A 24,026-nucleotide genomic window follows, 5' to 3' on the forward strand; every position below is an offset into this window, starting at 1 on the left:
AAAATCATATCTCCTTCAACAGCAATTCATTCCATCGTATCCATGGTATTAAAAAAATAAAGTTTCTCTAAGAAGAACACTCACTCTCGTTAATAAGCTAAACTGCCTGAGAAGTGCCTCGAAAATCTGCATATAAAATACCCAAGTAGACTTAAGTAAACGCGGTTAAGATGTGCGGCACTAAAGGGTGACGAGGGGTTTCCTCTGCCGCCATCGACCACACAGCTACTTAATATGTAAATGGAGGAGAAAAAGCCCCAGGCACGTAAAAGGCACCCCGAACAAGATGAACCTTCACAGCAAGTGTTCTGTCTTACATTAAAAATACGCCACAACACTTCTTTTTCTCGTCCACTTCGTTCCTTCATCGTTCTCCTCAAATCATCCATTGAGTCGTTTATTGTCGGGCTTGTCACGGTGATTCTCCAACACAGCATTTTAGAAAACCCTCCTCGGGACGAAAGCAACGAGCCCACTGGAAGAAGCCGCTTCATCATTCACGTACAAACAGACCAAGAAGAATACATTTCAGTTCTCTGTATGAACATGCTAAAGCATCGGGAAACATATTATCGTCTTTTGGCGAGAAAACCGCTAAATGATGAAGGGAAAACAAACCAGGCATATTTTACGCACAAGATGTTTACAGTTCATGACTTCGACACAAAATCAGTGAAAGAAAAAAAAATTGATTAAAATCCTTGCAAACTTCGTATAGTGAATTCATTCCCCAGTAAAATGTAGAAAGATTTCTGCAACCACAATCTGACAACATCGTTTCAGGTGAGGTCTTTTTCATGCCGATTTAAGCGACTCACGTCAGACAGCGTCAAAATGTGTCATGAACACAAACAAACTTTCCCACTTGAGTCATGGAATGGCAACTTTCATGCAACTCAGGCCAAGCCTTTGCTTCAAGCTCCAACTGAACATCTTTTTTTCTCTTCGAAAAATTAAGATTCTTTTCGTTAAAAGCTTTCGCCTTCAAAAGCAGATGCCGCAAAATGGAGAAAAAATATAAAAAAAAAAAATGCTTTTAACACTGGAAACAACCGCTCAGCAAAAGTCATTCCTAGCTTAAGTCGGTAACTCTGAAGTCCTATTGTCTTGAACGTACGAGCTTAGAATATCAATGTAATGGCCGCCACTTTTATTTATTCATTATTCGCAAAGAGTGCACGACGACAATATGCACTGGTTTGATAGCACTAGACTGGAATTTGTACAAGCGACGGAACCCATATTCTACAACAGTCTATTTTAGCAGCAGAAGGTTACCGGTAACTCGAGTAAATCTAACAGTCCTTTTTGAAGCCTCGTTCACAAGCACCAATAACTATGGTACCATGAATACTATGCTTGGCCCCAAACAACCCGCTTGATTCTCATTCACTCCTTACATACTAGATTTCTTCACAGAAATATAAATATAAGAGATGAATCCTTCGAAAAAGAAAAAGAAAAAGAAAAAGGGGGTGAAGGGAGACGACAAAGCCATCATGCCATATTCCACCATGCAACCATTCACCTCTGACTCAACTCCAGGAGTTATCTGGCTGTGAGGACATTCACTCTGGGAGCAGGTGAGACTTCAACCCAAAAATCCTGCAAAATTTCAATAACCAGAAATTTTTGTCCAATAAAAGACTAAGTAGTACATCATGACATATACGTACAATCTTTAAGGCCTAATTAACAAATTCAAAAGTTTCATTGACATCTAAGGCAGTGTGCTAATGAACTTACATTAAAATGAAATACTTTCACATGGGAATACGCCATCTAATTTCCACAAAATCCATAATACTAGAAAACTGATTTGATAACCAACCTGGTGAAATTTCGCCTGATCAGTTTCAAAACGGTTGTAACACAAGGTCACGCTTTCATCGAGAAGAAATTTTAGTTTTCTGAAGAACGAAACTATTGAGATGGCTAGTTGTCTGTCTGTCAGAAATTTTTCTCTCTGCCCCCACATCTTAAAAATTCCTCAATAGATAGATTGTTTCTAATAATAAAATTAAACATAAAAAGGTTAGGTTTTATGAAGTCTCACATTTTGCTTCGAAAATAATCAAACATACCAAATTGCAGCCCACTAGCCACAGTAGTTTTTATTTTATTTAAGGTTAAAGTTAGCCATGATCGTGCATCTGTCAACGATATAGGACAGGCCAGCATCATGTGGTTAAAGTTTCATGGGCCGCGGCTCATACAACATTATACCGAGACCACCGAAAGATAAATTTATTTTCGGTGGCCTTGACTACACTCTGTACAGAAAATTCGACTGCGCCGAAGCAACTTCGGGGACATTTTTATTTTTATTTATTTTTTTTTAACTAATACACCTTAGCAAACTATCCGACTAAGATTTGACATATTTTCCTTTCCTGACCCAAGTATACCTGACCTTCACTCAAGAAAAATGGAGAAAAATTATGGCATTCAATGCAATGAAATTTGATGGACCACAGTGATACTTAATCTCTTTTCCTATCTGGTGCACAGATCTCTGCAGTGAAACGAAACATATTAAAGTCTAGAATTTCAGCCTCAAAAATGTCATACTGAGTTACTAAATTGATCTTATTTTAATTATTCTGAGACAAGGTCCACATAATAATGTTTCAAATAATAACTAAACTAACCGCCAAGTGGAAATTACCTAACCCATACAGATGAGAACTCGCTTTCTATTTGAAGAAAAAAGTTTAAGTAATCTATTTACGAGGTTTTCCTGGATCGGAGAACTCCAGTAGTTAGATTTAGCCAGCCTTATGCTGGCACGGGCTCTTGCTTTTCAGCAGCCCGTAAGAGAGCTCCAGGAAGGGATTGACAGGTAAATCGCTCCTACAAAATTAGTTTATCTTGGTAAGCTGTTCCTCACCAGAGGAGCTAAAGTAAATTTAATGACTAGAATACTGAAAAATGATCATATACTCCTTTAACTGTAGCCGTTGTTTGTAAAACAGTCTTCTTTGTAATGATTCTGTTGTATGAAATTTACTTAATAATACATACTTAATTTGTTTGTTTGTATGGTGTTTTCACGTTGCATGGAACCAGTGGTTATTCAGCAACGGGACCAACGGCTTTACGTGACTTCCGAACCACGTCGAGAGTGAACTTTATCACCAGAAATACACATCTCTCACCCCTCAGTGGAACGCCCGAGAATCGAACTCGCCGCCAACGAGGTAGAACGCCAACACCATACCGACCACGCCACTGAGGCGCTCATACTTAATTTGGTGGGCCATAGTTTGGGTCAACAGATTCAACGCTAAAATAGCAACTGGATAACCATAAGCGCGGAAGCTTTTCTGTCTGCTCCTCAATGCTACGGGCTTATGTATTCTCTAGACTGGATTCCAGCTGTTGTAGTCGCGAAGCTGGAACAGGCGTTGTTCTAACAGCGGTCACAATATTCGACAAGACGATATTGTTCCTTTTATAAAGGAAATAAGAGGCCGAAAAGTTTCAGGCATTGGGACTTGCCAACCCCACCATCATGTAACGTTAAATTGTTTGTCGAAAGATACACCTACCGCGGGATCTGCCTCGCTCCGTTTTCTGTTCTTTTCCTTCACCGATCGAGTGAGAATTCTCAAGACTCCTCACTTTGCAAGGAGAGCTTTGGAACAGACACCGACCTAAGTCATGGATGAAGATTTAACGAAGTCCTAGAAGGTTTGCAGTGCTGCTTAGCCTCACTCTATCGATTTCACCTCCGATTCTCTCGTTCAACGTTGTTGCCTTTACTTTGTTTCATCTGGAGGAGATCATCTTCGCTCGCGAGATATGATGTCTCGTGGTCATTTCTCTGAACTCACTTCTCTGCAGGAGTCTGAAATTTTTTTTCCCCGCCTGAAATGTTCGTCTCAAAGGAAGTCTGCCATTCTTCCTGTACCATGGGGCAGCTTGGGTTCCGAGCGAGGCACAACGATCGTGGCGGCACATTACCTCAAAATCACGCCTGCCTCTTAAACACGGAATTATGCACCTGATAGTTAGTCGCCAATGTATAGTTTAATTATATATATATATATATATATATATATATATATATATATATATATATATATATACACCAGTGAATGAATAAAGATACAGCCACGAAGGAAAATTGAAACAACCGTTCCACTTTTCCCCCGTGGCTATAACTTTGTTCGTATAATCATCACGTTTTTACCTTTTTTGTGATTTAAAATCAAACACTATATAATATATATATATATATTTATATATATATATATATATATATATGTATATATATATGTGTATGTATGTATGTATGTATGATGATATATATATATGTATATTATATATATATATATATAATATAATATATATATATATCTATATATATAAAATAAATATAAGATAGATATTATATATAATGTGTCTCTCCACTGTATTCCCCATGTGAACAATAGGGATCAGACATACGTTGGTTGGCTTGAACCTAAAATTATTTTTCTGCGTATAACCAAAGAGACATATGGGAGGAATTTTCGAAGCAAAATGTGAGACTTCATAAAACCTAACCTTTTTGTTTTTAATTTTATTGTTAGTAACAATCTATCTATTGAGGAATTTTGCAAGAAACCTCATGTACAGAGAGAGACAGAGAGAAAGACAAGGGGAAAAAAAAAAAGATGAAATATGAAATCGCCCGGCAGAAGAGCCCCTTCTATCCATCCCCCGGAGCAGGAAGAGAGAAAAGCAGCGCGAGGCCCACGCGGGAAAAGGGGGCGGGGCGGCGGAACCGAGTACGGTGACTGAGGGAGGGAGGGAGTGAGCAGGGAGGGAGCCAGGGATGGCGGAAGGGAGCAAGGGAAGGCATATCTGTGTGTGTGTCTGTGCGTCTGTATTGTGTGTGCACGCGTGTGTGCGCGCGTGAGTGCGTGTGTGCGTGAGTGTGTGTGTGTGTGTGTATGAGAGAGAGAGAGAGAGAGAGAGAGAGAGAGAGAGAGAGAGACGGCAGTCAGCAGTGCCTCGGTTGCTCAGTGTCTCACAGGTCGGTGCAGTGAGTGGAGAGAAGGTTAGGTCCGTAGTAGAGAAGGGTCGTCAATGGGAACAAACGCTGGCGAAAAAATCCTGCCAAGGCAACTGACTGTCTGCTGTACCTAAGTGTGAAGCTGTCCTCGGGAGCCTGGGCTTTCTCGACCTGGATATGACACGCAGTTCTATCCAGAGAGGCAACAAAGACACGGTGGTCCCGAGAACACGCCCCACACTTACTCCGAAATTGTTTTGACCAAGATTGGTCAAACCTTCGAAGACAAGAGTCTCGCCTCAACAGAAACAGACCGACACTGACATGACACTTTTCTCTCTTCCCATTTTCACACACTATCTCTGCATGCTCCTCACACGATAACTCCCAACAACGCCAACTAAAGCAGTCAGCAGTTTCGGAGACATTCCGTACAGTTGCAACCCAGTCTCCTCCTTCTGCTTACAAGAGCGCAAACAAAAATCCACCAATACCCACACCAATCGCAAGAGTCACGAAACAAAGCAATGGGGCGGCGCCGACCTTCTCATGATCAGCAAAGGTCAAATAAGATAAGCACTCCGGGAGGACCTTTGGCTGAACACTTTTGTTCGCGCGTTTCGGATCACGAATTGCAAATAGATATAAATTTTTTTTTTCACTGGAATCTGAGGGGGCTGGCTCTCCCTGCAGATGTGTTTCGGGTCCCCCACCAACACCACGTGTCAAAAGGCTGGAAAGCAACCCTCGCAGTTCACGATACACATCAACCCTTTGAAATGTCTTCAACAACCAAAGGACGTTTGTCTTGGGGCTCTCAGGGCACAAGGACACACAAATCAAACGAAAGTCTCCTTGGAAGTTGTCCCGTAACGCGCTTCATGGTGAAAGAGTGGCTACTACAATTAAATTGCACATACAATGAATTACATTTTCTTAAAAGGGGAAAAAATCAATTTTTTCATCACGATAATGAAGATGTCTTCAAGTGAAATTATCATATCTAAAAACCCTTATCTGGCGATTAGGAACAGACCAGGAATTAAAAAACTGGACAATAACCATAATTCATAAGCACAATGCACGAAAATGATTATTTCACTTCCATTTCAACCCAAGAGAATCACGTTTATCGAGTATTCTCTCTCTCTCTCTCTCTCTCTCTCTCTCTCTCTCTCTCTCTCTCTCTCTCTCTCTCTCTCTTTCTGGGTGTGAGCGTGTGTGTGTGTGTGTGTGTGTATGCGTTGATACTTGAGTAATCGATGAGATAAATATGCGTTAGCCACTATAAATTTTCAGATAATCTGCAAGAGACGACCTCAGTCAAAAAGCCAGCCCAAAAAGCGTTCTGAATTGCATGCAGAAATGGAGAGAGAGAGAGAGAGAGAGAGAGAGCAGAGAGAGAGAGAGAGAGAGAGAGAGAGAGAATCAGTCTGGTATGGGCGCCGTTTATTAATGCTCCCTAGTCACTATCAGGCTCTCCTCACACAACTCTAAGGAGAATGACGTCCTAGTGCGCTTTCATATGCAGTCCTAACATACACAAACACACACACACACACACACACACACACACACACACACAGAGAGAGAGAGAGAGAGAGAGAGAGAGAGAGAGAGGGAATATATTAATTATGTAATAGTGTGATAATATGAGCCTTCAGTGGTTCAGTTAATTATGTATTATAGTAATACACGGTGATGGGATAAATATAAATAAATAAATAAATACACACACACATATATATATATATATATATATATATATATATATATATATATATATATATATACAGAGAGAGAGAGAGAGAGAGAGAGAGAGAGAGAGAGAGAGAGAGAGAGAGAGAGAGTTTGAAAATAGGTTTTCTGTATTAGTGTAGGGGAACTGCAAAGGGGTGAAAGCTAATAGAATGGGACAAATAGGAATAGGTTTTATTCATGATTGTAGTTAGTAAGAGTAGTAATTAAGATAGAGAGAAGAGAGAGGAGGAGAGAGAGAGAGGAGAGAGAGGAGAGAGAGAGAGACTTTTATGACTTGCATGCATTTTGTGTGAGCCTATATGCAAAAAAACTTCCATGAAAGTGAAACGACATATTCAATTAAACCATGATGGGTGCTTTGCCCAGTTTTATTTTTCGTTTATTTCATTTTTTTTTTTCGAACTGTTATCACGTGATGGCGTTTCTTTTATGCAAGACAACTTGAACTTAAACACGAAATGCGTGTGTGGGTGGTTTTTATTTATTTATTTTTTTTTTAGCGACTGGTCACCGTGATTTATAAGAAGGAAGTCTTATGCACTGAGCTATTCTGACGAGGAAACCATTTTACTAAGGGAACTTTTAGGGTTGAACATCTGCTCATCGGGTGACAAAGACGAACAACAAAACGAGTCCTCGTCGAGATGGGACTGTCCCGAATTGGCCGTCACCAATCAATGGCCCGGGAAGCGGAAGAAGACTTGAGATCCGTCTTACATATTAATGCTCTGACATTTGCTTTTGCCTTGACGCAGTCACCGCGTCTCCAAGGCCACTCCCGTCCCCTTATGCCAATATCAGCAAGGACGCACACATCTCTGTACACGTAGATTGGCAAGATTTAAAAAATCGGTCAATACGAATTTCATCCTAGGTACTGATTCAACGGAGGCTGTAGCCAGATAGGGCGATCGGGACTCAATCTCTGCCTGCCTGCCATCTCTCTCTCTCTCTCTCTCTCTCTCTCTCTCTCTCTCTCTCTCCTCTCTCTCTCTCTCTCTCCAGGGACATTTTAAGACAAAATAAAATTTCTGGGGAAAATGACATCATTATGCGATATCAAGAGATACAGAATAAGCTTACATCTACATCTATATCTATAAAATCATATATAATATATATCTAATATAAATATACATATATATATATATATATATATATATATATATATAATTATATGTATATACGCAAAAGTGCCAAAAAATTTACATACGGCAAACGACACGATAAAAAAAATAATAATGAAAAGCCAAGAGCATATCCACTCAACTTAAACATTTCTAAGAATTTTCTTCAAACAAAAATGTTCACAACAATATGAAATAATTGGGTTTATAAAGAAAAAATGTACGGACACACAAACACACATATATATATATTATGTATGTATGTATGTATGTATGTATGCATGCATATGTATATATGGATAACTGTACAAAAACCCTTACAAATTGCTCTATTTCACGCGAAAAGATGAGCATATTGCTATCAACTGTGAGAAGACACACCGGAACAACAATGCATCCTAAAAGATCGCCTAAAAAAAATCTTTTCTTTGAAATCTAAAGTTTTTGTTTTTATAAAATCTGTTCAAATAGCCTTGTGAATAAGAGCAACTCCTTTTGTTTTCAAGTGAAGGATTCTGGCGTCGCTCTTTCGGTGTGTAAGGGGATCACGCGGACAAAAACTAACCCGAGCAAGAACGAGGCTCTCTTCAAGTAACCACGAAACCCAAGAGTGATTATTACCCCGGACTTTGTTGTCCATTCCTTCCAAAATTCTAAAGTATCTTAAATGCTTTACAGGTTTCATTCTGGCTCGTAAAAGCAATGTCAAACTTATCTCTCTCTCTCTCTCTCTCTCTCTCTCTCTCTCTCTCTCTCTCTCTCTCTCTCTCTCTCTCTCTCCGGTGTATTTAAGTCATTTAACTGAATCACTCTCTTGCAAAGACGATACACAATTAAAACAAGGTTCTTCCAAGAACTATGGAGGGTTCAGCATGTTCCCACTGCCTGACCCTTCCAAACGCTTATTCACTTCAGTCACCAAGCAAGCAATTGTTGACGAGAGAGAGAAAGAGTCACTGACTTTCTCTGCTCGTATTTTGATCATTAATATCTAGCACTCACCACAAACAAATATCAACCCAACCACATCTTACAAATGTTCTAAGAATTTCCCATGACAGTTTCAATATTCATTCACTTGAAAGACAAGATCATAAACTCTACAAATGACGAAAATTAAACTAGATTACTTTTGGAAGCAGAAATAAATGCATGAATGTATAAAGACAACTTCCTCATCTATCTGTAAGTAAATGGCTCCGTGAAAACAAAGACTCAGACGTAACATGAAGCGTACGGGAATTTAATTTTACAAGAGCATAATAACATCAAAACGTTTCTCCAAAATCTTTGAACCACGAAATATCAAAACGCAGACACTCTTGCCCCCTCTCTCCAATCATCTCACTCTTTTCGTTTCAGTGCTTCGTGTACAAAAGTCAAGGGTCTTAAAAAAAAAAAAAAAAGCTGTTCCTTTAAAAAGGCTACAACTGCACAAAGAACCAAAATATTGCGGGGTTGCTTTTTCAGTCAAGGAAACTTAGTCAAAAAAGCTACATCCAATTTCCACACTTCAGAAATACGATTTTGCACAAAATATAAACAATAACCAACGACCAAGTATCTATCATTCCTAAGAGGAACCATTCCATTATTATCATTATTTTTAGAAAATAATTTTCATTAAGACCACGGTTGATGGGAGAGGAGTCTTCAACTGGTACTTGTTTCGGCTTTTTCGTGGTGTCTTCAAATGTACTTATACTCAGAGAAGGCCCTCTCTCTCTTCTCCTTAAGTGGCGGAAGGGAAGCAACAAGTATGAAGGGCACCTTAATACCCGGAGGGCCTACTTCATAATTCACTCAGCCTCTCATTACATTTTCTCTTGTTAAATCCGATGGCTGGAGGCGCCTTCGCATCATCGCCCCTAAAGTTTTCTCCTTGACAAGAACTGTCACCCTCTTTCGACGAAAATAAATTGCTCTACTTGAGAAAAGGAGATAAAGAAAAAAGTCGTGTGAAAACTTACCAAACGTTTTGCTCGGATACGTAAAAATCTTTAAACTAGTTGCACACACACGTTGTGGAACGTTTAAGCTAATTCAACATCCATGATCTGGCAATCCTCCGAATATCCTATGCAACAGATCAGACCAGCGACCCCTGTCTCCTTTCCTATTCCTTTCCACTGACTACAATCCTCACTTACAATCAGCATGCACATTCCCTTGGCACAACTTCTGACTTCATACGACACTGTCCACTAACGATGATTCTCTTCACACAGTTGAAACAAATGTAACATCAAATTAATAAATGCATACATCACGTACATAAATAGTCATTAATGTGTGTGTGTGTGTGTGTGTGTGTGTGTGTGTGTGTGTAAGAATGCTGCTAAAGCACATAACATCACCTTAAAAATTTTTGCTTCTGCTTCTGGTCAAAAGCATCGGTAGACGCCTTATGTCTGGCCCAAGTGAAAACCAAATAGTGAAGAACATTTCGTCCGACACGAAGTTTGCAATTGGTTAAACAAAACAAAAAATACTCATGTGAAGAAAAAAATGGCTGATCAGTTCATTTCATGATTTATTTGACCTTTTTTTTCTTTTCTTTTCTTTGCTGAGTATATATAAAAGATGTGCATCCCATTTCGGTTTCTTTTCTGTCCCAGCACTTGAGGGGAAATCCGAAGACCTCCCAGACACTTCTCCCTCCAGAACGCGAAACGGAGAGCGCGCCATGAACCCTTCCAACCTCCAGCCGACCATCATGGGGTTCTACAACAGTGTAGCCACTTGCTTCAGAAAATACACAGGTAGGCATTCCATAACTAATCACAGTGGATCCAGGTTTCTTTATCCTCCCATTTTTCACATTTGTCATTAGGTAAACGCAGGTACTCAGAAATATTTTTTAGAGACGACACATTCATCACAGAACACGGCTCCATCTAGTTTTCGGGGCGAGAAAGCAGATCTGTTCATTTCATGCACATTTATATTATTAGAATTTCCATATCGACCATAAGAGGTGAATAAAGGTAAGACTCTTTTTTGGAGAAAAGTGCGAGGTAATAACCACAGCGTTCATGGCGGATCTGATCTAATTCTATACTGGAATTCCTACAACACACATAACTTCCCGAAGGAATGTGAAGTGGCCGCAGTGGTCGGCCACCAACCTTACCCCGATAAGGAATTTCATCCCGACATCTCCATCTCTCTCTCTCTCTCTCTCTCTCTCTCTCTCTCTCTCTCTCTCTCTCTCTCTCTCTCTCTCTCTCTCTCGAGAGAGAGAGAGAGAGAGAGAGAGAGAGAGAGAGAGAGAGCCGAACAAACAATGAAAAGAAAATTAAGAAACTGTAATATGAAAATTATAAATATACTGCTTAAGCAAAGACAAATACGACACGCTTTTAATAATGTAGTTTGGCTGCTTGCCAAAATTGTGCAATAGCTATGATTTCATCTGTCACAAAAATTGGAAAAAAATATGGACGAGTCACTAATCCAGTCATTGCACTGCTAAAGGAAGAAAAACAACGAGGAAACCCTTTCTGAAAGGAGAGTTGCTTAGGGTTCAGAACTTTCTGTTCTTATCATCATCGTCAATATCAGTTCAGTTTCGTAGGCTCCAAATGCCATACATGATTCGTAGTCTTCTTGGAAGAGAACCACAATGGAATGAGAACCACAATACCCTAACGCCTGGGCATCCTGAATGTAGAGACGGGAAGTCGGAGATAAGTGGTATACCCCAGCTGAACAAAATCACCGACAAAGTCAAAATAAATTAAACAAGATCAGCAATGGAAAATGGCCATAACCCATTCTTTTCGAAGACAATAGAGCGTCGCTATGCATGCCAGTTAGTGTATAGAACAATGGACTGTAGCATTCTGATTTTTTTTCTGTTTTAATAAAAGCTGCTGCTTAGTTAACATTCATAATAATAATGTCTATGAATGTAGGGTCCTCATCATTACAGGCAATACGAGAACAGTACTGCAAAATTTGCTTTCAGTATTCAAGCTCAGTGGAAAACTAGGTTGACTTCCCAAGGATTAGCAAACGTTTAAGACTTGTTTTCGTACGACTAAACCGGCAATTACAATCGTACAATAGATTCTGTATAGTGTTCACCATCCTTCCATTCGCTGGCGCCACCGTCAGCTCTGGTCCAGGCCTGCATTACAAATTCTCTCACGTCATCTCTCAATTATGGCAGCTTGGGTTTAAAGCTTACCTCTACACATTCTCAGGCTGGTCCTCCGGCAATCCTAAGATGCCAAAGGAGACGGAACATATTTCTCTCTCTCTCTCTCTCTCTCTCTCTCTCTCTCTCTCTCTCTCTCTCTCTCTCTCTCACAGACTGAAGGCAATTCTCTCCTCTTATCGAGGAGGTGTAACCATTATTTTTTGCGTTAAAGTCCATTACAATATATATATATATATATATATATATATATATAGATATATATATATATATATATATATATATAATACACACGCATATATATACGCATACTGTCCATCCCTGTTTACGTCGTATTGGATATAGAATTTAATAGACTGTCTTCACCTTCGCTCTAATTCAATGTTTACCAACGTGGGCCGTACCGGGGAGGTAATTTGATTTTAAAGGCTGGGGGGAGGGGTGGAGAGGAGAATTCGAGAATGTTTAAACCAAGTCAATGGCCTTTTAGGCTTTCTCCACTTGAATATAAGCATTATAAATATATCATCACAGGGAACCACTGCTCTAATGCCATCCAATGAACCTAACAAATGACTGTCATCATCGTCCTCCAGAGCTCATCTCTCAGAAAATAATGGCTCTCACTGTAAAACAGCAAATGTGCTAGATGAAGAGACGATGAGAACACCATTAAAAGAGAGAAGTCATCAATCACTGCTATGTCATCACTGCTTTTGAAGACAACACCAACGAAAAATCTTCTATTATTACTATCACGCAAATGATCGTCAAAATTCGTCCCTGTATCCATATACGAAGTTAAAAGGACGGCTGCAGCTTTCACCTCTATGTTAGAGGAAGAGGGGGACGCGGCTGGCAAAAGAAGTTTGTCCTTTTTAAAGCCTCCTTTTCATCTCTTTTGTTTGGAAACGTGGTCTAGGGGAGGAATGTTTTGTACGGCCATCTCCACACCTTCAGACTAACTTGGAGAGAACACAACTCAAAGAAAACCCCGAGTTTTCAGGGAGCAGAGACCACAAGCCTCACGCTTCCACATAACATGGCATATTCACAACCGTCTTTTACAATCTGACTCTCATTTGAAGGATTACACCAACGCCTAGAATAGTCTAAAGGTACACAAGAAATGAATGAGGTGTGAGAGAGAGAGAGAGAGAGAGAGAGATACTTATTCAGAACGCTTTCTTAATATGTCAAAAAATTATGCTATCAAATTTTCATATTCAACATTCCATCCTTATACATCAAATCTTCAAATATATGAAAACCTGAATAAATTAACTTTGAAAAACCTTTACCTAGGAGAGAGAGAGAGAGAGAGAGAGAGAGAGAGAGAGAGAGAGAGAGAGAGAGAGAGGGGGGGGTTATTCACAATGAAAATGCCACAAGAACAAAAGGTGTTGAAAAAGACAATTCCCACCATTAGCGCGGGGTGGGGGGGATGGGGGGCATTTCCCTCCTTGAACCTAAAGGTTTTCATGGGAACAAGTGAAACGAGTCCAAGTCGTACGGGTATGGGGGGGGGGGGGGGGGGGGGGGGGGGGGGGGGGGGGGGGGGGGGGGGGGGGGGGGGGGGGGGGGGGGGGGGGGGGGGTGAGCAGCAAGAGTTTGCTACTTTCAGCCTTACTTATAAGTGCAAGTGTTACTTTCAGCCTTACTTATAAGTGCAAGAGTTTGCCACATCTCAAATTTAATCAAACTCAAGAAGAGTATGGTAGACGCAAACGTAAAATTGACAGCATGCTCAAAAGTACTCAAATTAAAAGAAAAAAAATACAGTTACGTATACAAAAGAATTAAAAAGCTAATAAAATGACAAAGAAAATGGTGATAAACTCAATCTTAGAGAAATCAAATCATTATATAATGATTATGAAATGAGATAAAATGAGCAGCCTGGGCTACTTAAAATTAATACAACGAAAAAGTGAGTAGTAAAACCATGCTCAATAAGTATTTAAAATGTGAGCACTGAGACTTAATAAAATATAGTATTTATAGTGTGCGATCAACCTTAACTAAAAGAACGGAAATAAGTATAGTGCACATAAACTTATTTAAAATTAGGTACATCTTAGTTTAACTAGACCACTAAGCTGATTAACAGCTCTCCTAGGGCTGGCCCGAAGACTTAGATATTTATACGTGGCTAGGAACCAATTGGTTGCCTAGCATCGGGACCTACGGCTTATTGTGGGATCCGACCCACGTTATATCCATAAATCAATTTCTAATCATCAGAAACAAATTCCTCTGATTCCACGTTGGCAGAGCGGGGAATCGAACTCGGGACTACCAACTCGGTAAGCGAGCGCGTAAACCACTCGTCCAAAGAGGAACTATTTAGTATAATGATAAAACGAACCCGGAACACTTAAGCTTCACAAAATTTTCAATTCCTTATGAAAATTTTTTTTATAAAATGAAAGCAATTAATATGATACACCTAACCATAAAAAATATGAATATGGTACGATTAAATTTGATAAAAATAGTATGGCACATCGACACTTTCTAAAGCTGAAAAAAGTAGGGCATACTCATTCTTGAATTATAAAAATGGATATGGTGCATTCAAAATCAATTAAATGATAGAAATTCAGTATGTGCAAACTCAAACATGACAAAATTATCAAAATCAAAATGGTACCATTTAAACGCAATTTGCCAAAAATGAAATGCTCAGCATGGTACACTCCAATTTTATATACACAACGCAAAAAATTGAGATGTGTCACCATAAAACTTAAAGAAGAAAACACATTATGGTAAACACAGTTAATAGAAAACTTTTAGTTTAAATTAAGATTAAAAAACCGTCATGACCATGCCACTAAAACTCAGTAAGATGACAAAAACGAGTAAGAATATATTTTAAAAATATTTAAAACTATTAAAATGAAAAAACTGCTGTAGTCCACTTAAAGTTAAATGAAAAGGAAAAAACACTATGGCATATTCAAACTACAAAAAATAATACAGTCTTAATATGATGAAAAAAAATAATTCTTCGTAAAATTAAAATAAATTCTATTATGGGACACTTCAACTTAAGAAAAAAATTAGCGTAGTTTAATCTTGCCTCATAAAATTCAAAAATACAACCAAGGAAACAATATTTTGAGAACACTGACCTGGCACATTACTTCATTTTAAACTTAATGAAAAAAATAAAACTGATGCACTCAATAAAATTACTAAGGAAAAAAAGTTGATAAAATAAAAACAAATGAGAATGACAAACTTGATACTAATTAAAAAGGAGCATCGTACATTCTAAACTTCATAGAATACAACAATAAATACTCAAAATAAAACTTAATAGCATACAAATGTGACAACTATAATCAAGCTTATTCAAACAAAAAAAATATTAAGCAAAATCTTGATAATATGAAGAAATAAATATGTCCCTCTCAAGTTTATCAGGCAATATACGTTACTTGCACTAAAAATAACAATGAAAAAAATAACCCTTGTATACTCTAACTGTATCAAGTGAAGTGTGAACAGTTCTCGAAATTAATAGTGAAAAAGATTATACGGTACAATTAAAAAATGTAAATAAATTCTTAGGGTACAGTTCACTTCCAAGTTTTTCCGAAATTTGAATCAAATATGTAAAACTTACAATGAGGTATGGTTCACATAAGCCTAATCAGATTCTTAAAATTTATAGTATTGCATAATATAAATCTATAGAATTCAGCAACTGGATGTGATACAATCGAACTGAATTAAATGAACGAAAAAGAATATATCAAAATCTAGAAGGGATGCCTTTTAAAATTCCAGAACTATTATTTTCCAACATTCATAATCCATCAGCTCTTATCCATGCAAATTCAACACATAATAACAGTGTACTCCGGTGAAGTCTAGCCTTACTTAAAAATCACTGGGATTCGACTTACTTATCTTGAAACTAAAGTTGCCCCTTTTGAAGGGAAACACTCTCCCTTTGACCTGGCTGCCTGGCTGGCTGGATTGGTGCTGGACTTGGCGCCAAGTTTCGTCTGAGGACGCTTCATGATTCGTACCCATAATCCAAATTATTTTTTCTTGCCAAGTTTTTTTAAATTCGTGTTTATATCCTCGAGTGCATGTTTCATTCAGATTTAGGGAAAACTTAGAAAAACTGACGGGCCTTACCTTTCCAGCATATTGAAAGCTATGGGAGAGTCTAACCCATTTAAGGAAATTTCTTTCCGCCACACTTACAAAAAGCGCATTTTGTCGGCTGTGAATGCATCCTTTCTATTTGTTTTTCCTCAAAATATGAATATAAAATATTAAGTACACAAACACACACAATACATATATATATATATATATATCTATATATATATATATATATATATATATGTATGTATGTATGTATGTATGTATGTATGTATGTATGTGTGTGTAATCCTTACATGAGATTCATACACACACACACACATATATATACACACATAGTATATATATATATATATATTATATCTATATATATATAATATATGTATATATATATATATATATATATAAGATATAGATCTACATTTTGAGGACAAACAAACCACAAAATTCATTCACAGCGGATTAAATTCCTTTTTGTTTAGCGTGGCCATTTTTATTTTATTCTTGCTTTCGGATCTCAGGCTTTGAGGTGACGGAGGTATTATGAAGGTGTAAAGTAATCGAGAAATTAAGGGTGATTTGTTGTTAGTATAACAAAACACACGCATTTACGTGTATATGTGTGTGTATATATATATATATATATATATATATATATATATATATATATATATATATATTTAAGCAGCAATTTCGTGCAGGTGAGTGCAAGCTCTTAAGAGTGCCGACGTCGAATTACGTCATTAAGAACAGGTAAAGTTGTTTGGGTAACAACGTGATCACTTATGTCAGACCAAGGTTGCAAAACACAAGAGATTACATGGTTTTTCATCTATGGACATGATTTCGTGACATTTCAAGACATTGGATGCATATCTGATAGTGACATGTCGAGACATACAAACGTCAAACCGACTTCAAAATAATTCCAGTTTCTATAAATCTGGGGTTTATTGTGGTTTTGAGAAATATACTTTCAAACTGCACTGTATGTTTCCAACTGCTACCTCTCCATTTCAAAAAGATGGAGGAGGAGGAGGAGGAGGAGGAGGAGGAGGAGGAGGAGGAGGGGAGGAGGAGGAGGAGGAGGAAGGCTAGGGGCCTATCCTACCATTCTACCACCCCCAATGTGCCAAGAGAATTTAGTAGGCTGCGATTCACCTTTCTTTGACCTTAAAGACGACATCACGTAAAAGCTTGTGCATTATCCTACCCAGCGGCCGCTGCCAATACCTCTTCTCCCCTTCTTGGTGATTCCTCTACCTTTCTCGTTCCATGTGAACCCCCCCCCCCCCCCCCCCCCCCCCCCCCCCCCCCTTTCACACCGATGAAACGACCAGTCATTAACTAATCTCTCTCTCTCTCTCTCTCTCTCTCTCTCTCTCTCTCTCTCTCTCTGTACTTTCGTTACTTCGATGGTAGCCACTTAAAACAATTACCATAATTGTAAAATTGTTTTCCTCATTTACCGAATGTTTTTTCAACACTATGAATCCTTCTCGTGTTACCTCTTTCTAGAGATGAGAGAGAGAGACGAGAGAGAGATAGAGAGAGAGAGGTACGAGTTGGTCTTTCTCTGCAACTACAAGATACCGTTTTATTCCCTCCCACCCCCACCCCGCCCCCACCCCACCCTCACCCAAGACGGTCCTTTGGCAAGGCAGCCAAAATCCCAGAGAGAGATGCCTTCCTTCCCGCCCAAACAAAACTTCGCTCGAGCGAGGTGACACCTCAAAACTCAGCCTTCAAGTTCAGCTGAGGATTGAAAGGGTCCTCAATCTTGTGAAGAAAAGGGATTCACTCGAGCAGCTCATCTATGCCATTTTGCCACAACGACAAAGCTTTTCCATCCTGCAGAAAGCCACTCTCGGATGTGATCACTGGAATGATTGAAATATACCACGTACAATAATAACATCTACTTCAGATCTGCTGTTCCTAATCCTTGCATTCCCTTGCTCATGGCCACAGCAAAAGAAATTTCAAATTCACCATTTTCTGAATACGCCCAAAATCCGAGAACAAATACAAGTAAAAAATGGGGCGAAGTTTCTTCGAAGCAATCGAGTTTTCTGTATACAACGTATAATGCTGTATAAAATCATCAGCTACGACCGGCAGCTTTCCACTTACTCACTACGTGCGGTAGAGTGAGGGTGCGTCTCATGGCTCCGGAAAGCGCTGCCAGATGCGCGACCCATGGCTAAATTTAACCTTAAATAAAATAAAAACTACTGAGGCTAGAAGGATGCAATTTTGTATGCCTGATGATTGGAGGGTGGACGATCAAAACACCAATTTACAGCCGTCTAGCCTCAGTAGTTTTTTTACAATTGAGGGCGGACAGAACAAAATGAGGACGGACGGACAGACAATCCCGGCACAACAGTTTTCTTTTAGAGAAAACTAAAAAAAAAAATAAGCTAAAAGGACGAACAAGCGATAAAAAGCAGACATGCAAATGAAACGGAGCATCAGAAGGAAACGAAAGACACAATGAGTTCGTTTGTCTTCTTGACGAGGAAGATATCCCGTGCGCGTGCCCACCCTCCTCCCCGCACCAACAAAAACCCCTTGATGCATAAATCATAAGGTAAAATTGAGCCGCTCGTTAATGTTTGCATATCATTCCAGTTACTGCCATTATTTCCGAAGGTGGGCGTGGCTACTAAGCCAGAACGAAAGAAGGGTGGGGGGATGCAAAGTTGGAAGCAATGAACACTTTCCATCAAGAGACGAGAGTCACATGTCTAATCCACAAGACCTCAACTTCAATCAAAATAAGTCCTTTCTTCAACGACAGAGAGAGAGAGAGAGAGAGAGAGAGAGAGAGAGAGAGAGAGAGAGAGAGAGAGAGAGAGAGAGAGAGAGAGAGAGAGAGACTTGCACCATCGGAAGTGATAGGAAATTCCTTAGCAAAAGTTGCAAAAGTTGTAAGTAAAGTATTATCTGAAACGGCAAGAATGACCTCGGCTGACCAGTCAAAAGCTAACACTAGAGGGAAATAGAAAGGAATGAGTTCCTGCCACTACATCTCTCTAACACTGCATATCAACTCTAAGTGTTTATGTCTTTCAACGTCTGTTTTACATACAGCCCAAGCTACTATTTTGTGCTCGTACAGTCAACGCTCTCATCCCAGAGGGCGAAGACCTTGCCACTACAATGTACGTAATGTTAATATATAAAGGCATACAAATGTTTTTTTCATAATTTTTATGTATGTATATAGTAACATATACAAGCTGTAAAAGCACGCATACAGTGAGATTGTTAAACCATGAAAAGTCCAGGGAATTCGTGAAGTCACCAATTCACTTAAGAACATCTAACCCCGAGGGGCTAGTACTAAACTCGGAGAAACAGTTTCGCCGTGTTTGGTGCTAGCCCCTTGGGGATCAAATGTTCCTAAGTGAATTGGTGATTTGACGAATTCCCTGGACTTTTCAGGGATTTCGGGAAATCCATGGTTTCACAATTTTACTGTAACGTATACACGCTCTAACCGACTTAATTTAACCAAAATAATTTTTCGTTTTCATGGAGAAATGGGCGTTAATAAGAACGCAGACATTTCCCTCGTATACTGATGATAAAATATTCACGTGAATCTCTGGTGCAAAATGTGAAGATACATTTACGCAAATAAGCTAAAATGAAAACATGTATATTATGTATGCATGTATATATCTACAGTACATACTCGCACACACATATATAAATATACATACAGCATTTCATACATCCTTTTCCGGTGGAAACAGCGGCTCCAGAAGTTATTGGTCTCCCAGTTTTCAACAAGTTTGTTAGGGATGAGGTTGCTGGCCTCACAATATTCCCAGTACTTATAACCTTTGTCGCTTGACCTAGCTGATCTGACGACTAGCGATCTCGAAAACGCTAGTATGTTCGTGCCGAACGTGAACACAGATCGCGTATATATTTCTATGAGAGAGAGAGAGAGAGAGAGAGAGAGAGAGAGAGAGAGAGAGAGAGAGAGAGAGAGAGAGAATGTCTAATCTTCCTCAGATACGCAACTGCGCGTACGTACAAGTAGCATAAGTTCCGGGACGTTGTGTCCTCTCTCTCTCTCTCTCTCTCTCTCTCTCTCTCTCTCTCTCTCTCATAAAATTGCATACCCAAACCCCAAACATGAACTGAAATTATTCTCGTTTTCGACTAATTGGGCGACTACCCCATTTGCTGTATACACAGGACACCTGCAAAGAAACCCATTCGATATTAATGACAAAAAGTACACAAACAGTGTGACAGGGTTCTGCCCTACCCAGAATATGAAACGAGGAGAGAGGACGAAGGGGTGAAGGGGAAGGTGGGAGGGTGAAAAGGGAGGTACAGGAAGGTTGAAGGGAAGGGTGAAAGACAGCTATAGGGAAGAGCATCAGTCCTGAAAAAAAAAAGATCGTTATGAGACGGAAGAAATTATCTTGGATTAGCAGCTGTATAGTGGAACCGTGTCAGAGAATGATGATTGGACCGATGCCCAGAAACAGCCATTAGCTGATCAAACACAAGGCGGACAGACGAAAAGATTGTGAGGGAGGGAGGGAGAGGGAGGGAGGGAAAGAGGGAAAGAGGGGGCAAAAGTCAGAAGGAACGAGGGGAAAGCTCGATAAGCAGCAATGACTTTTTCAACCTTGATGCCGCCAAAAGTCTGAGATGGCCTAACTGACCTAACGACTGTAACACATCGATTTCTTCTAAACAAACGTTTTAGACAAAAAATCGCCTTCCTTATGTAATTCTTTCTAGAATGTTACATTTTCTGAGCAGACTGTCACCCGCCAGCGGACACCAATACTAATAAAAAAAAATCTTCCATACACCTTATCACAAAATGGCCACGAAAATATTCAAATTTAGTTTTGAAGATTAGAACCACGAGTCCCTAAGAATTAGACGACACATTTCAGTTATCCTGAGATCGTTAAGATAGAATGACACTTCTCATAAATTCTGGGCTATTGAAGCAATGACCTAATCTGGAACTATGGAATAATACAAACACGTACACACAGACGTTATATATATATATATATATATATATATATATAATATATATAATATATATATATATATATATATATATATACACCCACCAACACCCGCCCCTCCTGCCCCACTTCCAACGCTGCAAAGATAATCGTCAGCTGTCTGCAGTGGAGTGGAAATAGGATTACAAATTTTGCGATAACTTTTTATAAGATAATCACATCACAAAGCGACACCCTACAGAGGCGAACAAAGATGGTAGCAGAATATGCTCTTGACAAAAAAAAAACTTGACTTGCAGACTTCATGGAAACAGAAATTGAAGTCGAGAAACAGGATTACTTTACTGAATAATTTCCCCTTAAGAAAAGGGGCAACCAATTATTATAAGAATAACTCGGTGCCTTCGATAAATCACAACTTTCCGCACATCAGAATATATGCCACAAAGTAACTTGAAAAAAATACAATGAAAACATCATAAAGATTGAGGTTTGAACACGATCTAGATAAAGTCCTTGTTTCAGGAAAATATTTTGTTTCATGCTAGCACTACTCGTAAAACTTGAAACAATTATTGTGCATAAAATATCAAAAGGAACGCACCGCTCAGTGACAGCACTTGATCTCCATCAAAGCAAAATAAATGGACATAACGAACATAGTCCCCAACTGTCACTGAAAGACAGATTTGATAATACAACGTTAAATTGAAATGAAAAAATCATAAAGTCGTTCATAAAAGTAAACTTCTTTTCCCTTCACCCTCCCTTTCGTATTCATTTGCAAAATTAAGTGTCATGAGACAGTAACGACTAGAGGAAAGACCATTTCACTGCAGTAATTACGAACTGAATGCAGGTTCAACCAAGTTCAGGACAGCATCATACTTAGAAATCCCGCGGGAAACTAGTGGGAAAATGTGGCCACAAGGGGAAAGATTCGGGGGGAGAGAGAGAGAGAGAGGGAGAGAGTGTTGGAGAGAGAGAGAGGAGAGAGAGACGAGGACGAGAGGTAGAGAGAGAGAGAGAGAGAGAGAGAGAGAGAGCTAAATTTAATTTAATTCTAACTTTCACAATCATATTGATCCTACAAGTAACTGGAAACATTTCAGCGATACGGAATCTGCATTGAAATCATTTCTAGATCAACGTAAAAAAAATGTGATATATAAGGTCCTGCGGCTGATAGAAAAATGAGCACCACAAGCACAAGTCCTCTATCAACCCATTCTCTTTCATAAAACAAACAGCTTTTTTTTTTTCTTTTTTGTCAAGTGAGACTTAATGATAAAACAAATGTTTTCCATGTGTCCGGTTCTACACTAAAATTCTACAAGTGATGGTAGGGTCTCATTTTGAGCGTGTATCACGTAATCTATCGAGGCATCAATCTAATCTATTGGTTTTCTCATTCGGTTTTGTCTGTTCATTATGTAATCAACAATTTGGTTCTTCTCTTGCTCGTGCCCACTGTCGTTACAGCGAAAGCTTTGCTCTCGGCCAACATGACAAAATTCGCAGCGAATGTGCAAGTGAAGAGAAATAACTATCATCGGAAAGCGGGACAACAAAGCATTTCCCCTAAGCTGTTTGTTTTAGCAAGAACACCTGCTACCCAAGTTAACGAGAGAGAGAGAGAGCGTGGCGAGCTCCTCCTTTACTTTTACTACATTCAGAAAATTGCAACATTTGATTTGAAAAAAAGAACTGTTACGGACGCTGCGCTACTTAGATCGGCGAGGAAGAATCCAAACTGGGTTCACTGAAACTAATGATAGTCTGATGTTACTAATCGCATCAAAGCCGATGATTACAGGTATCACGCTACACATCCGTTTAAACAACACCTAAGAATGGTGGTGAATATGTATCAAAACTTTTAGGAAAAATTAACAGTAAAGTACACTATGGGAACTAAATAAGTACAGACGAGAAGTCGTACATACAAAGAAAATATTATATGAATAAGTGACGATAATTTCAATGGTTGACAACAAAACAAATTCATGCTACCGAAACAATAGCTTTGTCTCATATTCCCGGATGACCATCCTTAATAGTATACGATAGCAATAAACCCACACATGCAATCAAAAGCCCCCTTGATGACAGGTGTTTTACCCCGCAAGGGATAGCACGCCAATTAAGGCCATTAACATTGATTAAACACAACTGTTACGCGCAATAATCTAATCTCATTCTCTGTTCACCGTCCTTCATTAAAACTCAATTCTCCAATTCTGCTGTTTCATTACGCTTTGTTTCTTCCCGGTGCACGGCGAATTTCTTCCTTAAACCACGAGACACTACAGCAGACACTGGCTTCGTTGTCAGCGTTTGCAATGAAGGCTTCGCCAATTCCAGCCAGAGCTTCCATTTAATCATAAATGATAGGAAATCCCATCTCTTGAAAATCACTTCCGAAACACTTTCGCCCTAGGCAATGGTGCTTGGCCACGGCGCGTGGTGCCAAGAAGAACGCTAACGTTCCGGAGGCAACGGAACTCGGAAGAAAGTCGTAGACAAATTCCATCCTTTCTCTCCTTTCCCTCTCTTCTACATCTGTCATTTCCTTGTAACGTTTCCTGAAGCCCAAGTAGAACCCACCTACCAATAAAGGAAAGCCAAGATCGCGTTTCTCACAAGAATTCAACGTTCCTTACAAACATACAACCTGGCGTGTGAATGAACGAACTCCTCCCATTCTCCTCACAAAACAAAACAGTGCCATCGGCAGTGACCACAAACAATATCCACAAAAAAACTCTAACTCCTGTCTCTCAAATCATGAGAAATCTACAAGAATCAATTTTACCGCAAAATAAGAACGACGT

General features: G+C 39.2%; 2 protein-coding genes across 3 annotated transcripts in view; one reads left to right on the forward strand and one right to left on the reverse strand.

The window, feature by feature from the left end:
- The window catches only part of LOC135224253 (calcium-binding mitochondrial carrier protein Aralar1-like), a 273,099-nt gene that overhangs the window by 173,749 nt on the left and 75,324 nt on the right, over positions 1 to 24,026 (reverse strand).
- Positions 5,007 to 24,026, forward strand: part of LOC135224264 (uncharacterized) — a 47,609-nt gene continuing 28,589 nt past the window's right edge. Inside the window, exons 1-2 of one of the 2 annotated variants that reach the window (XM_064263114.1) lie at positions 5,007 to 5,047; positions 10,509 to 10,652. In XM_064263114.1, coding sequence (XP_064119184.1) covers positions 10,577 to 10,652 — 76 coding nt within the window. In that variant the 5' untranslated portion in view covers positions 5,007 to 5,047; positions 10,509 to 10,576. Of the gene's footprint in view, positions 5,053 to 10,508; positions 10,653 to 24,026 lie in introns of both variants that reach the window. The other variant, XM_064263120.1, reaches the window with a different exon arrangement.

The sequence above is a fragment of the Macrobrachium nipponense genome, chromosome 20, assembly GCF_015104395.2.
Source record: "Macrobrachium nipponense isolate FS-2020 chromosome 20, ASM1510439v2, whole genome shotgun sequence".
Lineage (NCBI taxonomy): Eukaryota > Metazoa > Arthropoda > Malacostraca > Decapoda > Palaemonidae > Macrobrachium > Macrobrachium nipponense.